Source organism: Thalassophryne amazonica, chromosome 6, assembly GCF_902500255.1.
Source record: "Thalassophryne amazonica chromosome 6, fThaAma1.1, whole genome shotgun sequence".
In the NCBI taxonomy this organism is placed as follows: Eukaryota; Metazoa; Chordata; class Actinopteri; order Batrachoidiformes; family Batrachoididae; genus Thalassophryne; species Thalassophryne amazonica.
In genome coordinates, this window is record NC_047108.1 from 108,817,047 (window position 1) to 108,833,238 (window position 16,192).

Consider the following 16,192-nt stretch of genomic DNA (forward strand, 5'->3'; position numbering starts at 1 on the left):
TCTTCTCCTGCTCAGTGGTCCTGTGCCGTGCGCCACAACATTACTGTTGATTGGCTCTGGGGGTGTTCCGGGGTCTTTCGGGGTGCTGGGGGAGGCAACGGGGTTTCACGTTTGTTTTATTTGCCCCCGGGGTTGTGATTGGTGTCCGCTGGGGGTGTTTATGTTATTTGTGTTTCCTCCCAGGTTCCACCTCCAGGGTTGATGGGATGGTCCTCTGGGGGGGAAATGGACTGTGGGGCCGACTAGCCGGATGTGGCCGGGCCTGGGGTTTCTGGGTTGTGGGGGTGTCTCCTGGGGTTGATGGAACGGTCCTCTGGGAGGCGCTGTAGCCCCCGTGTATACCTGGGGATCTCAGGGGGACCCGGTCTCGGTTATTACTCCTAGAGCTGGCGGCAATGTCCTCTAGGGCAGTGATTTTCAACCTTTTTTGAGCTGCGGCACCCTTTTTATATTTACAAAATCCTGCGGCACACCACCAACCAAAATATTATAATGCTATTACCTCTGGCTTTGCGCAAAACCCAATTATCGCAATAGAAAATCAATACAGAAAACACTGCATTTCGAAAATCCTCAAGCATTTTGCATTCTGATCTCAAGTAGGGCTGTCACGATTAGGAATTTCTGGAGACGATTAATTGTCAGACAAATAATTGCGATTGACGAATATATTGTCTATTTTTTTTTTCTTTTTTCCCCTTCTTTATATTCTACTATTGTAGTATAATTACACAACTCTGGAAGAACGTTTGGCTTCTGTGAGTGGAGAAACTGGGAATAGTGCAACATTTTTATTTTTATCTTCATTTTACATACAGTCCCAACTTTTTCTGATTTGTGGTTGTTTCTGTTGCATTTCTGAAATTGTTTCTCCTCATCAGTCACGTTTTGTGCTTAAACACTGCATTAAGCTCAAGATTGAATAAATAAATACCTTTGGAAAATAACAGCTGTTAAAGTTCAGAGTTCTCACCTGCTTTTTGTGATCTCTGCGTCTGAACATTTTTTTTTTTTGTGGCTCAGTTCATTCATATATTCTCATTTTTTAAATATGTTTTTAAAGATATTTGACCATTTATTTCATCTCATGATCTCATAAATTCAGCATACTACGCGCACATGGTGTGAACAGGACGGTAACGGCAGAATCACACCTTTAGAGAAAGTTCAGAGAGAAGTAAAGGCAGCTTCACGTTTCCGTTTTGTTAACGTTCACTCGGGTTAAAATCCTCTCTCTGCTCCGCGCTCGCTGCGCACTGAACGTGTCACGCCTGCATTCAGGAATCTCCCTCACCCACCCCCTCCCTCGCAGTCTGCAGCCTGTTAACTCCGCACGCGTGCACACACAGGCACAGACACACACACCAACAGCTCTGCATTTTAGACGGCTTTTGAAGAAGACGGCACTGTTTTAATCGGCCGTCAGCCTCCTTGTTATTGTCCCGCCTTAAGACGAGAGCGAGGCTGCAGCACAATGACGCCAGATTCTGAGTCGTTTTATGCTTTATGGATAAAATAAATAATTCACGGTAATCGCGAATATGAAAAATAATCGCGAATATGAAAAATACCCATGGCACCCCTGACGATCGATCACGGCACCCTAGGGTGCCGCGGCACCCCGGTTGAGAATCACTGCTCTAGGGGGTGTTGTGCTCCACTTGTCGTCTGGGGGGGGGAGTGTTTGTTATTTTCTTTGTGCAAATTGTGTTTGTATTGTGTTATATGGGGCTCTGTTGGGTTTTTTGGGTTTGGGATTTGCTCCCCGGGGTTTGATGGGACGGTCCCCTGGGGAGGGTTTTGGGGTGGTCGTATGTTTTTATTTTATGTCATCCCCCAGTATGCTTCCCTGGGGTTGTGGTTGTACTGTACTCTGAGGGGGGGGGTGTTGGGGTTTTTCTATGTGTATTGTGTTTTATGTTGTATTGTACTGTGGGACTCTTTTGGGGGTTTGGGATTGTTTTTGTTTTCTTGCCAGCTGGCCTCCCTGCCACATTGTCTTGCCCCTCGCTGCCATATCCTGTTCCTGCTGTGGACCCTGGGGTTTCGCACCGCCTGTTCCTGCCGTGGACCCCGGGGGGGGGAGCTGTTTTCTGGCCAGGTCTGTGTGGTCGCCGGGCGGCTTCCCGTTGAGGGGGGAGTACTGTTATGTGTTGGGGGGGGTTTGGCTGGCCAAGATACTGTTTGTGTGTTTTGTGTATACTCCTGGTGGTTTGTGGGGGGCGTGTCTGAAGCTGTGATGATGGATGAAGCGTCTCTCACCCTCCACTGTCATCACGCCAACCCCATGCACCTGATGAGCCATTCATGTGCAGAGCTAAAGGACTACCACCTGAAGAGGATGCACCTGATGAGCAGTTCACGTGCAGAGCTAAAGGACTACCAGCTGAAGTGGATATCCTGATCAGCAGTTCACGTGCAGTTCCAAAGGACTTCCAGCTGAAGTAGATATTCTAATGATGTACTACATTTAAGCCATGACTGCTCTGTGTAAGGTGCTGGGGACTCAACCTTGTTACTTCTGTGTGACGACTGTTTGTCCAACATTGTGACGCTGAGGATCTCTCCAGGTTTGACGCACCGTGCCTGTTAAGGAGATGGGTGAGGGATATGCTCCATCAGCACACTTCAGATGTAACTAAAGCTGTGAATGATTTTGAGTAATTAACAATAGTAATTTGGCATTTTGTACGCAGCTATATTTGAGCTACTCTGATAATTGTGTAAATTCGCTCTTCACAGCCGTGGCGTGCGGATTGATGGTCCTCCACGGGCTGTGAGAGCTGTTTCTGTAATTTGAGTCTGAATTAGAACCTGAATGTGTTTGCTGATGGTGTGAACCCTAAACAGTATTTGTGTGAACACTGTTGACTTACCTCGCCTCTCATCCTTAACAGGCGCTGTCCGACTCATTAACCACCTGGGGGGTGCCGGCGGGAATTTCTGGGTCCAGAACTGTCGGGCTCCAATCCCTTGGGCGCTAGGAAGAGCGCGTCGTCCTCCACCCCACCAGGCCGTTAATTCATTTTTTGTTTATACATTTCACTTGAAATAAATCTGTTATGTTTTTTGGAACCGCTCTCTGTTTATTTAGCGCTGGGTCCTTGTTAGATGCTGGTTCGCTCCTCTAACCCGTGTCTCAACATAACAGTGACAACCTAAGAATTGGCTGGTGGACTCCAGCAGTAAGGGAAGCCATTAGGCTGAAAAAAGAGGCCTAATTTCCAGGTGGGTATCAGCAGGCCAGAAGGACTGCAGCCTTAGTGGTGGCTGAGGCAAAAACCTTGGCATGGGAGGAGTTTGGAGAGGCCATAGAGAATGACTTATAGTCAGCCTCAAAGCAGTTCTGTCAAACTGTCAGGCGCCTCAGGAAAGGGAGGCAGTTCTTAGCCCAGGCTGTGTTCAGCAGGGGAGGAGAGCTCCTTAACTGGACTGAGGATATTGTCAGGCGGTTAGGGTTCGGGCACCCACCAGGGCTGCCCCTTGTCACTGATCCTGTTTGTGATGTTTATGGACAGGATTTCAAGGTGCAGTCGGATTGGAGGGTATCCAGTTGGGCGACCTCAGAGTTGCATCTCTGCTTTTTGCAGATGATCTGGTTCTATTGGCTTCATCAAAGAGTGACCTCTGGTGTGCTCTGAGCAGGTTTGAGGCTGAGTGTGAATGATTTACACTCCTATCCTCACCTATGGTCATGATCTTTGGGTAATGACTGAAAGAATAAGATTGTGGATCCAAGCAGCAGAAATCAGATTCACCTGTCGGGTATCTGGTCTTACACTCCTGTACAGTGTGAGATGTTCGATTATCCAGGAGGGATTTGGAGTGGAGCTGCTATTTCTTTGCTTTAAAGGGAGCCAGTTGAGGTGGTTCGGGCATCTGGTCATCTCCCTAAAGAGGTTGTCCAGGCACGTCCAACCAGGAGGAGGACCCGAGGAAGACCCAGGACATGCTGGAGTGATTATATTTCCTAGCTGGCTTGGGAACGTCTTGGGATCTCCTGGGAAGAGTTACAGAAGTTGGCTGAGGATAGAGAATTGTAGGATGAGCTGCTTGCACTGCTGCCACTGTGACCCGGGCCCACATAAGAGGCTGAAAATGAATGAATGAGTTTGTGTTTTTATTCTTTTATGATGAATGATGGTGTTTGTTTGAATGATATGTTGTAATTACTGTTATGCTGCTTTCTGGGCCAAGTCTGTCTTGTAAAAGAGGTTTTAATCTTAATGAGACCTGTTTAATTAAGGATGAATAAAAGTGTCAGTTGAATGGGAAAGTGTGTCCAAAGCCCCTCCATGGGATGTACCATCAGCAGATAGAGGAAATGGCTGACATCAACAAGTCTTACCAGTGGCTAGAAAAGGCCGGCCTAAGGACAGGACAGACACTATGATCATCACTCTGAGCACAAGAACAAGCCCAAAGCACCCGATCCATAGAGGTAGGAGTCTGTCACAGCTGACAAGACCAAAGTTGCAGGCTGTGCAAATGTGCCCCAGAAACAATCCAGGATGCAAGATGCAAGCTGGTGGGACAGTATATACTGAGAGGCACAACCAGGGACTTACAACTTAAGGACATAGGTATTACTTCTTGTCAATTACAGTTGGAATTGTTCCTGCATGCTTTAAATCTGCAGTTGAATCTTCCAGGACTGGGACCTGGGAAATCTTCAAGGGGAAGTGTGGAAATCCAGCATATCCTCAGTACTTCTGGAAGCGTCATATAGACAGATTTGTTGGAAAGATCCTTTGATTGATCTCGCTGGAACAAAACACAACAGTCTGGTGGTTCCATCTCTCTGCTGTCAGGCAGGAGAAATGTGCATGTGTCCGTGGCCTTCTCCAGCAGCTGGGGTCCTCAACCTTTGCCCTGGATAAGGGCAAGGAGAAACATGTCACACGGCCAAAAAGTTAACGCTGATGTTTGCTCACAGTGCAAGTGATACTCCTCATCTGGGTGTCTCATTTGATAAAAAGTCATTCCAGCAGTACCCAAGGATCCTCTGAGGAGACCTAGTACCAAAGACATCTAGTTATCACCTTAGGCCACAAGAACCATAGTGTATCTAAGTAGTATAAATCCATATAATGGCTGCTGCACATGTAAGAAGCACACTTGAGTAGTGGAGCCTACCAAAGGCTCTGGAGGTAGAGACCAAGCAAGGTGAGAGCACACATGAGGTTGCATGCTGTACCAGGGCAGACTTGCACCATCTACTTGCTGCAACAGGAGGGGGTAGAAGCTCTCCATGTGTAGACCAGAGAGAACCTTTTCTGACCTTGCTCCTTGTGGATTCACTCCACCTCGTCCTCCTCTTCATCCATTACAATCCATGACAAGGTCAACACCTTAGTTTGCAGTTGATGGTAGACAATGGGTTCTGAGGTGACTGACCAATCTGATTCTGGCACAGAATGTCCTGGTACATGTGGGGCAGACATGCAGCGGCATATTGGATGGTGTGCTGGTGGCTCTAGGTTTGTGCAAATCATAATTGAGTTGTGCTTCAGCAGTGCATTTTTTTTTTTTTTATCTCAAATGTTATGTCTCTCTTCTGAATGCTGCTTTCCCAGGACGCCACATCGATGCTGATGGATTTCAAAGACACTTGTAAAGTATCCTTGAAGTTTATTTTGTACCTCTCTCGAACCTTTGCCCACTGAGAGCTCACCAAATAACAGCTACTTTGGGATGCAGTCATCCAACCTCCTGAGGACATGACCTGCCCACCAACTCTTCATGGTGTGGTGTGCGCCACATACATTCTGGCTGTGTCTAGCACTTCAGTGTGGCACCTCGTCTCGCCACTTGATCTTTATAATCTTTCTGAGGCAGGGGAGATGGAAGCAGTCCAGCAGTCCAGTGTGCCTCATGTACAGTTGTACACTGCAAAGGTTTCACAGGTATACAGTATAATAAAGTAGGGAGGACTATAGCAGGGTACACTTTCAGCTGTGTTCCCAGGCTGATGCACATTTTCTCCCAGACTGCCAAAGTCCATTCTGTACTTGACCTCAGCATCAATTGTTTTTTGACTGGGAACAGGGTAGTACAGAAGTACATGAATTGTTCAGTGACCCATGGTCCCTGACCTTACAATGTGATGGGGGCTTCATGTATTAGGTGTATGGATTTCAGTCTTCTTGGTGTTGATGGTAAGGCTGAAGGTATGCAGTTGAGAATTTGTCCATGCTGGTCTGCATCTCAGGCTCGGGGGGTGGGGGCACTTGGGGCACAGTCCTCACCAAAGAGCAGTGGTGGGCACAGCTAACCAAAAAGTTAGCTTTGATAACCATTAATCTGCCAACACTCCCATTCAGTAGATGGCAGTGTTCATGGCGGTGTGAATACCAATTGCCACACATTTGCTATACATGCTGACTCACACTTAAACAGAATTTTCAGTTTTCAATTTTTTTATTTTTTACAAATAAAAAAATGACACATTTACAAATACAAAAATATATAAATATTTGTAAAAACCAACACACACATTACAGTAACTTGTGTGTTGGTTTTTACATAAAATAAACTGACCAACCACTGATGACAGGAACCTCATTTTCCCATAATGCCTTTTGGGATGTGTGTCTGTAAACTGTCAAACCTTCAAAATTAGTGCGTTACTTTAAAAGCAAAACATATAGCTGATATTTTCACTTTGTAAAAATGGCAGAAGTGACATTAATTTTGATAACCTGTCTGGAATTAGTTTGTTTAAAATTTTAACCATAAGTCAAAACTGCCTTACTGTGCATGTGTCCTGTGACATGTCTGCAAGACTGTATGGTGTGAAAATAAATATTTTTTTTTCTTCGCTTCTTTTGTCACTGGTAGTCAGCTCTCCTCTGCTGGCAGATGATTGAGCTCTACCTCTCATAGCTGTCTGTCTGCTTCAAAACATGTAACAGGCAGGAAAAAAAGTATGATTTAAGGCTTTATACATGTTTTTAACTGTTACGCTTTATTCACTGTACCCACAAAAAGATATTAGCAGCCTAAAAGTTTTCAAAACTAAATTTAAGGGTAGTTAATTGGTCCATTGATGGTTTTCAAAGTTGGCTGAAAAGCTAATCATCTAACAAAAAAGTCCCTGAACACAGAGAAAGTCCCTGAATACAGTCTTTTCCAGCTGTCCTATATTGGAGGCGTAGCCATGTGGTACTGTTCTGGAAGGCATCAGACAGCTTGGCAGTATTTTGTGATTTTGCCCCTGCACATAAAAACAGAATTGAACTGACTTAAGTGTAAGTAGTAGTGATATTAGTGAATGCTTATGCCAGTCCTGACATGGTGACATTGTGGGCAGGGTGTCTGTGTGTTTGAGACCACATGCACGGTGGATTTACTTTGGCACCCAAAGCAAATGCTTGCAGTACAAGAATGAATGCTATTCAGAGGTGTGTGTGTGTGTGCGTGCGTGTTGTTGCAGGTGCCCCACCCCAGGCTGTGATGGCAGCGGACACATTACCGGAAACTACGCCTCCCACCGGAGGTAAGAGCTGCCGGTGGACTGGTTTTTAAATGTTATGGTGCTTGTTAAGATCCCAGCAATGGACTGGAACAAGAGAGGTGTATTACTAAAACATAAATAAATAAATAAAAAATAATGTTTTATTTTGGAAGAACACGGACAATTATTTGATTTTGTGCAAAAGTTATAAAGAATTGAAAATCTTTAAATGGTTTTGGGAGACACCATCATCCAGAGTCCAGCCTTTTAGGAGTTACAGCTACATTTGGTTCTGGTCTTTGGCCACATTGGTACCGGGGCCCTGTTTTATAAACCAAACAGACTGAGACTACAGTTTAGTACCCAAACATGAGTCAAAGACTAAAAGTGGTCGTGTGCTATGGATACAGAGTAGGTTAGTAAGTTAGACCTGTCTCACTCTGGTCCAAAGGTCAAAAAATGAGACCATGAAGCTGAGGTTGTTTAAGCCTCTTGGTCCTGGTCTGAGACCACTACAACAGTCAGACAGGACATGACGCTTACTTCAGGAGAAGGTTTGTTTGAGATCTCCCTCTCGAGACACTCACTTGTTGGACAGTCCACACCCAGATCTTAAAAAAATAATAATTTTATTCTATTTCAGCCTTAGTGAAGTGTTGATCACTGTGTCAGGGAGCTCAGTGCGGTTTCGGCCTTGGTGAAGTGTTGACCACTGTGTCAGGGAGCTCAGTGCTGGTTTTGGCCTTGGTGAAGTGTTGATCAGTGTTTATTTGCCTGTTGCTGTTGTTTCCACTCCTTGCGCGTGAAGAGAGGTTTCACATCCCCTGAATAAAATACAGCAAGTGTAAAAAAAAAACCACAACAAATACGAGTTTCTGGGCTGTGGAGCAAAGATCAAGAACATTCGGCTGTTTGTGGCAAAACGTACTTGGTCCACTACTTTAGTCAAAGTCTTGTGTCGGTGACCTTAACAGAGCTCAGTGGTCATTGATTAGTCCAGTCCTATATGTAACCCATGGGTCTGGTGTCTCGAACGATGACTTAGTTCAAGACTTAACTCTTTAGTGCCTCATCACAAAACTGGGCCCTGGTTTGATGGAACTGAATCATTCCAGAACTAAAGTGTAGCTGTTTTATGTGTTATGTCGCACGTTTCAAGGTAATAGAAGAGAACCCACATAGGTTGGAGTTGACCCAGATGTTCCCTTAGCTTTAAAACAAGCAGCAACATCAGCTGGTTTTAGTTGCTCCTGTGACCCTGACTCCAGGTCCCTCAGAGGAGGAGGGTCCCTCTGTGACGCGCCATGACTCGATCAGTATGGACTGTTTATGTCGGTGCTTCGCGGTCCCGGTGCTCAGGAGTCCAGGCCCTGCATGTTCTCCCCGACTCCGGCTTTGTGTTCCGAGCCAGGCTGAGTGGGCGGGGTCCTGAGGACCGGGACTGGGCGGCGCTGCTCTGTTTCCCAGCTGAGCCTGTGTTTGTGCTTTTCTCACTCTGACCTGTCTTCCAGTCTGTCCGGCTGTCCTCTCGCTGATAAATCTCTGCGGACGCTCATGGCGGCTCACACAGCTGAACTAAAGTATGTGTTCCTCCTGCTCCCTTCAGTCTGCCGCTCATCACTTTCACACACTTTCACACTCACCTTCAGGCTTTTTGTTTTTTGTTTTTTAATGTCACACAAAAAAGTCCAAAGCTGTGGTCCCAGTCTGGAGGAACAAGGCTCCATTTGCTTTCCTCTATGATGTCATTGTTCCTCTACTAACTCCTCCCACTCGTGCTTCCTCACGCGTGCTTTTGCGGGTCCCAGTAAGAATAAGAGATCTCAGACCCACACACCTCCTTCTTCTTCACTCCAACTCGACCAGCATCTTCCTCCATTTATCTCCGGCCATCTAAACAGTCAATGGTTTCTTCATTCTTTTAAAATCTCCAGAGATGGGGTCGCGGCTCATCCTTTGTCCCTGTGAGGAGTTTTCACTGATCTTATGTCACAGCAGGTTCCAGCCAGAGAAGCCAGTCTGATGGAACACTGAGACATTGTTGAACCAAAGGTCTGGAGTGTGTGCACAAGACAAATCTTAGCTCATCATATTTATGCAGCGCTAATGTTAGCTCATTCCATCTGGGCGTAATATCAGCATTAGCTCATATTAGTGTGTGATGCTAATTTGATCTCATCCTGTATGCATGATCTTAATCTTAGCTTATCCTCTTCAAGTGTGATGGTAATGTTAGCTTATGATACTAACATGTCATCTTAGGTAATGCTAATCTTAGCTCATGTTGTCTTTGCTTGATGCTAATGTTAGCTCATGCTATTTGTGTGTTGCTAATGTTAGCTCATCCTGTCTGTGCATGAGACTAATTTTACTAATCACGCAAGTAATCATTGAACCAAGGTGACTGTGTTTTGGGAGGGTGTGGTTTTAATAAAGGTGGCGCGATCATGTTGAGTGTAGTTTGAGTTTAAACAGTCCACAAGACTGTTTTTCTGATTGAGCATTTTCAAAACGTAAAGCTAATGGCCCGGTCACACGGCATACAACCATTCCTGAATGAAGGGAAAAAAGTAAAAAAGTCACAAATTGTCGAGAACAGGTGGATGAATGAGCTTTTGACTTTTTCCCATCACCGAATAGCCTGCGAATCAACAGGAAAAGGAACAGAACAGGAACAAAATGAAACCAAAGCTAACATTGATCTTGACGCTTTCAACAAAACGCACCTGGAGCCACTGCTGAAGCAGTGTGTGTCTGCATCCTACTCTGTTCCAGGACTCAGCGCTGGGACAGAGCTCATAGTGCCTGAGTCCTGGAGAAGCTGCAAAGAGAAGCCGCGATCCAACCTACTGCGGAGATTTGTGCGCACATCGGTGGATCCACCTGCTCTGCTTGATCATCCAGAACAAAAGAGGGATCATGGTAGAAATGCGCTCCATTCTCAAAGCGGTAAACAGCATTCAGGTTTCCAGATGTACACCGGGACACACTGCTTCCTTGTCAGATCGCAAAGTTCAGAGTCCTTCTGCCCTCCCCCCCAAGAAAAGTAGAAAATATTGGCATTTAAAATCACAAGCAAACGTAAAACTTCCCGTCTCTTGTTTCAGCATTGAGAGCAAGACAGAGAAAGAGAAAGAGAAAGAGAGAGGGTGGGGGGAGGAGGGGGAAAGAGAGAGAGCACTACTTTTTTGTTGTTTCAAATTCAGCAGTTGCTTGTAGCAGGAGCATGGTTTTCATTTTATTTTTGGTAAAATAATTAATTCTATCCATACAAAATATTAATTCAGGTGTATATAAGGTGCCTGAGCCCAGTTAAGCTGACCCCCCACCCAGATAAAAAAAAAAGAAAATCAAGCAAACAGGCTGAGTTTGCCCTGTAATTTCCAACGGTACTTGAACACAGCGTCAGCAGCAGCAGCTGGATTACTCAAAAAACCCTCAACGGATTTCAATGAAATTTTTACCACGGGTGTATCTTGGCCTAACTTAGAAGTCATTAAATTATGGTAATGATCCGGAACACGATCTGGATCCAGTAATTTTTTAAGGATTCTTTATCATTGCAGGATAGGGCCATTTTCAACATTTTTGCATCTCTAACTTCATGAAGACGTGTCACAAAGGCTGAACAAAAATTAAGTTACGACACAACAATAATTTAGCATTTGTTTCTCATCATTGAATAAACTTGTCATTACAAAATAAAAAAACTTGTGTAGTTCATGCAGTTTCTCTTTATAAATACATTTGCTGAAGATCTAAGAGTTTAACCCTCTGGGGCCGACGCCATCGTATACGACGGCTAAGAACAAGCTTTGCTAAATTGTAAATAACTTTTTAATAATATGAGAGAAACGTACTTTTTTTTTTTTTTTTTGCTGAAAAGTTAACTCCGTGGATTTTCGAGCCACCGTCTACCATCTTTGTACTCCTCATAGAAGCTGTGTGATGACGTGAGCAATGTGAGTGTCCAATCAGAATTGGGTCACCGTCACATGGTTTTCCAAAATCCAATCGTAGGGCAGATTCACCTCACGTGACACACCAAAGATTGTTTTTAGGAGTGATGTGTTACTAGTTTATTAATGTTTGCTGTGTGTTTTGAATAAATGTGTGTGGAAAATTATTTTTCCGCTTTACTTTTTCCTTTCTTATTTCTGATTGTAAACCTTTATTACACGTATAAAACACAACTATAGCATATATATATTGAAAGTACAGGTTGTCCTGAAAAAAGAGACATAAAACTTGATTGTGGGATGCAGGGAGAGCTGTTAACAGCAATAATAAAACATTTATGCCAGGTGAGTGAACTGTCAAAAAATGCACTCAGAACCCCAGAGGTTTAACCACTGAATCTGAAACATGATGGTAGATGCGTGAAACAACGTGGAATAAGTCTCTTTGCCAAAGGGTATTCCATGTGACATCAGTGACCCTATGGCCTTGGCGGAGGTTTGCGCTCTCCGAGTGCTTCTAGTTTTTTATTAAATAAAGCAATATGAGTGTAGAAATGACAATCCAGCCCTTCTGTACATGTGACAACAGGTAGATGTTTCTGATGATTATATAAAGAGCTGTTCTGGAAGGCAGAATTCATGTTGTGGATCAGTGGCAATTTCAGTTTTCAATTTATTTATTTTTTTTCATTTATATAGAGCCAAATCGCAAGAGTTGCCTCAAGGCACTTCACACAAGTAAGGTCTAACCTTACTAATCCTCAGAGCAGCAGTGGTAAGGAAAAACTCCCTCTGAGGAAGAAACCTCAAGCAGACCAGACTCAAAGGGGTGACTCTCTGCTTGGGCCATGCTGCAGACATAAATTACAAAAACAATTCACAGAAACAGTTCACAACACGAATATACAGGAAATGCTGTTGGTGCACAGGACAGGAGGGTTTTCAGCACAAATACCACACCCATCTCTGGATGGAGTTGCACCTTAAACAGAGAGAAAAAACAGAATCAAGCATCAGAAAGACAAGAAATACAGTATAATTTGTCAGCATTAAACAACAAGAAAAACAGGATACTAAGGTGATCGCCGACCACTAGCCCGAAGCTTCACTAAAAGACCCAGAAGTTAGGTAAAGTTGAGGCCGTGGCCCGCTCCGTTTATTAATAAAGTGAATTAAAGGAGTAATTAAAAGAGTGGCAGCTGGTGGAAATAACCGCACATGGGGAGGCAGTGTGCAGCGTTCACACGGACTGATCAATTTACTGCTCTGATATATTCAGTCATCTTTACACATATATTTATTCCCCCTTTTGACAGTTTTCTGTTATGAATCAATATATATGGCTTAGTAACACCAGCTTAGGCACACCAGCATTTTTTTTTCAGGCCTCCTGCGCACTCTCTCCTCAGGTGTGCACAGCACTGGAAAACACAACGATCACGGACTGCTGTGCGCTGTTGGAGGAGGTTGTCAAATTTTTCCTTGCCGGCCAGGCATGACAGCAGCTGCAATCGCTCCATCACACTCAGCAGCAGAAGCCTCACACCAGCACCGCCGTGGAGGAGGCATCTCTCCACCACAGCAGCGCTCACAAACTGGCTTCTGCACTGTTTGAAAACATTCTGCTTGTCAAACGAACTCAAAATAAACCCTAATGTTACAAAAACTAAGCAAACAACAAGAAACCATCAAGAATGACAGCAAAATGAAATACCGACTAATTTAGGTTTTCAGTGACATTCATTCAAATTTTTCGACAGTTTAAAAATCCTGACGAAGCGCCAACTGCAGGAACGAAGCTGCACGAAGGTTAAATGATGCCAATGAAAGTCCAGATTTCTTGTTTCGTTTGGGCTTCGTTGCCCTTCGTTAAGTGCCGTGTGACCGGGCCTTAAGATATCAGGGAGTCTAACTTTGAGTTCAGTCGTAGTTGAGGAGTTTATGCGTTAAATGGTAAATGGACTGCATTTATGTAGTGCTTTTCCATCTGCATCAGTCACTCAAAGCGCTTTACACATCAATGCCTCACCTTCACCCCGATGTCAGGCTGCTGCCATACAAGGCGCCACTACACACCAGGAGCAACTAGGGATTAAGGACTTTTCCGAAGGGCCCTAAGTGATTTTCTGTTCAGGCTGGGATTTGAACCGAGGATCCTCTGGACTCAAGCCCAACACTTAACCACTAGACCATCACCTCCTCTAAGTTTTGGCAGCAAAACTGTAAACTTAATAAGTGGGTGATCAGAGACCACCAATGCAAGAGATATGATGTCAGTATTCGTGACAGCAATACCATGTGGGAGAACCAAACACAGTCTCCCTCCGTAAGAAACAACTGTCCATGAGGTCAAACGTTCTTATCAGTAAAACTCAGAGGTGGGAGGAAGTCACTGTCAAGTCATTCTCAAGTTATGAATTGGCAAGTCTCAAGTCAAGTCTCACGTCAGCTTGTAAACAGTTGGTGGTCATTATGACTTCATGACTTGAGAGTGACTTGCTGGTGACTTCGTCCCACCTCTGGTAAAACTACAGAACAGATGTTTTTCTGATGTTATGTGTCAAGAACAAAAATGTCCAGTTGTTGGCACAGATCAGATCGTCCGGTCAGTGGTCTGATCCCCGTCCATCAGGTTCCTGCTCTGGGCTGCAGTCAGGGTTTGGTTTTGTTGACTGAGTGAGTCCGTGTGTTGCTGTGGCGGTGACAGTTTGTGACCTGTGGCTGTGTCTCAGGTGTCCCACTCCAGGCTGTGATGGGTCTGGCCACATCACAGGGAACTACGCCTCGCACAGAAGGTAGGAGCTTCTGCTTTTCACGGTCCTGTGCCACTCGGCCGCGTGGCCGCTGACAGCGTGTCCTCTGTGACAGTCTCTCTGGATGTCCCCGGGCCAAGAAGGGCGCCACCAAGTCAACGCCCACCAAGGATGACAAGGAGGACTCAGAACTCCTGAGGTGAGGACGATGGACTGGAACTCAAACATCTCAAACAGTTAGTGGTCTTTTCGGCTGGAATCACAGAAACAGTCACAAAAAGTGTAGTTTTTTGTTGGTTCCCAGTGGAGACGGGAAGACGATGCGAATGGGAGATGTCGTGTTTGTAAGTGTTACACAGCTAACCAGAGTAGCTCTGTTCTCTCACCTGCAAAACCGCCTCGACACGTCATAAACAAACCGCAACACGTCCACTTCCCACCGCATCATCACTTTTTCTTTATATTTTCACTTTGTTTGTATGTAATTTGCGTATGTGTCATATTTTACCCCTTTAGTGCCCGCCCAGAAATGAGACTACGCCGCCCTGTTTCAGTTTGTACAGGGGTCAAAAGTTTAAATTGCTCTAATTTTGGAAAAAAACTTGATGTTAATTATTAACATATGTCACATGTCATACAATCCAAAGGATGTTGACCTTGTTTGACCTGTAGTTTGGAGACCAAACATTCAACACAGTCAAAACTAGTCCATTTATTAATCCTATTAGCACAAACAATAATTTGCACCACTTTTTTTTTTTTTACCAAAATCAGAGCAAGTTTAACGTTTGACCCCTTCACAAACTGAAATTGAACTTTGTCAGCATTTCTGATATTTTTTTTACCCCATAGCTCCAGAACATTCAGTCATAGATAGTCCAAATTATGCCCTTTTGAAATGGATGGATGGATGGATGGATGGATGAGATTTATTGTCATTGTCATTACACGAGTGCAACAACAATGAGAGTACGTCCACACTCCATTTACCACAGATAAGATACAGCAATTAATCCACAATTATTATTTGTTTACCATAATAATGGTACACATCAGAATTAAAGACAACACATATACATTTGACCCTGAGATACTTAAACTCCTCCACGGATCAGTGCAACATCTGCAGTGATGCGGTCGCTGTATCAGACCGTCGTGGTGAAGAGAGAGCTGAGGAGGGGGCAAGGCTCTCAATTTACCGATTGATCTACGTTCTGATCCTCACCTATGGTCATGAGATTTGGCTCATGACCGAAAGAACGAGATCGCGAGTACAAGCGGCCGAGATGAGTTTCCTCCGCAGGGTGGCTGGGCGCTCCCTTAGAGATAGAGTGAGGAGCTCGGTCACTCGGGAGGAGCTTGGAGTCGAGCTGCTGCTCCTCCACGTTGAAAGGAGCCAGTTGAGGTGGCTCGGGCATCTTTTCCGGATGCCCCCTGGACGCCTCGCTGGAGAGGTGTGCCGGGCACGTCCCATCGGGAGGAGGCCCCGGGGAAGACCCAGGACACGCTGGAGGGACTACGACTCTTGGCTGGCTTGGGAACGCCTTGGGGTTCCCCCGGAGGAGCTGGGGAAGGTGTGTGTGGATCGGGAGGTCTGAGCGGCTTTGCTTGAGCTGCTGCCCCCACGACCCGACTCTGGATAAAGCGGTAGAAAATGGATGGATGGATGGACATATACATTTGACATTGTTTATGTGCACTAAACTTTGAAACAGTCCATTTTCCAAATTGAGGCGATGTGAGTGTGGGGCGCCGCAGCAACATGTAGTCGCACCACCGCCACCTTGGAAGGAGAGCTACAGCAGCTAAAACTGTGTGGCACCCCGGAGGGGGAAGGGAGTGGTGTGAGCGGGGGCTGGGATGGGGTGTGGGATGAGGACAGGAGGGGGGAGGTGGGAGCATGCTTTCACTCTCAGTCCATGTGTGATTGGCAAATGAGACAGTTTCTCTCTGTGTGTGCTGGAGTTGCAGAAGATAAGAAAGCAGGCAGCCGAATGGTTCACCAAGGCCGTAGAAATTCTTCT

At 45.2% G+C, this 16,192-nt stretch overlaps 1 protein-coding gene across 2 annotated transcripts in view; it reads left to right on the forward strand.

Moving 5' to 3' along the window:
• The window catches only part of LOC117512881 (myelin transcription factor 1-like), a 152,801-nt gene that overhangs the window by 50,482 nt on the left and 86,127 nt on the right, over positions 1-16,192 (forward strand). Inside the window, exons 9-12 of one of the 2 annotated variants that reach the window (XM_034173119.1) lie at positions 7,436-7,498; positions 8,968-9,036; positions 14,148-14,210; positions 14,284-14,367. In XM_034173119.1, coding sequence (XP_034029010.1) covers positions 7,436-7,498; positions 8,968-9,036; positions 14,148-14,210; positions 14,284-14,367 — 279 coding nt within the window. The remainder of the gene's footprint in view (positions 1-7,435; positions 7,499-8,967; positions 9,037-14,147; positions 14,211-14,283; positions 14,368-16,192) is intronic. The other variant, XM_034173118.1, reaches the window with a different exon arrangement.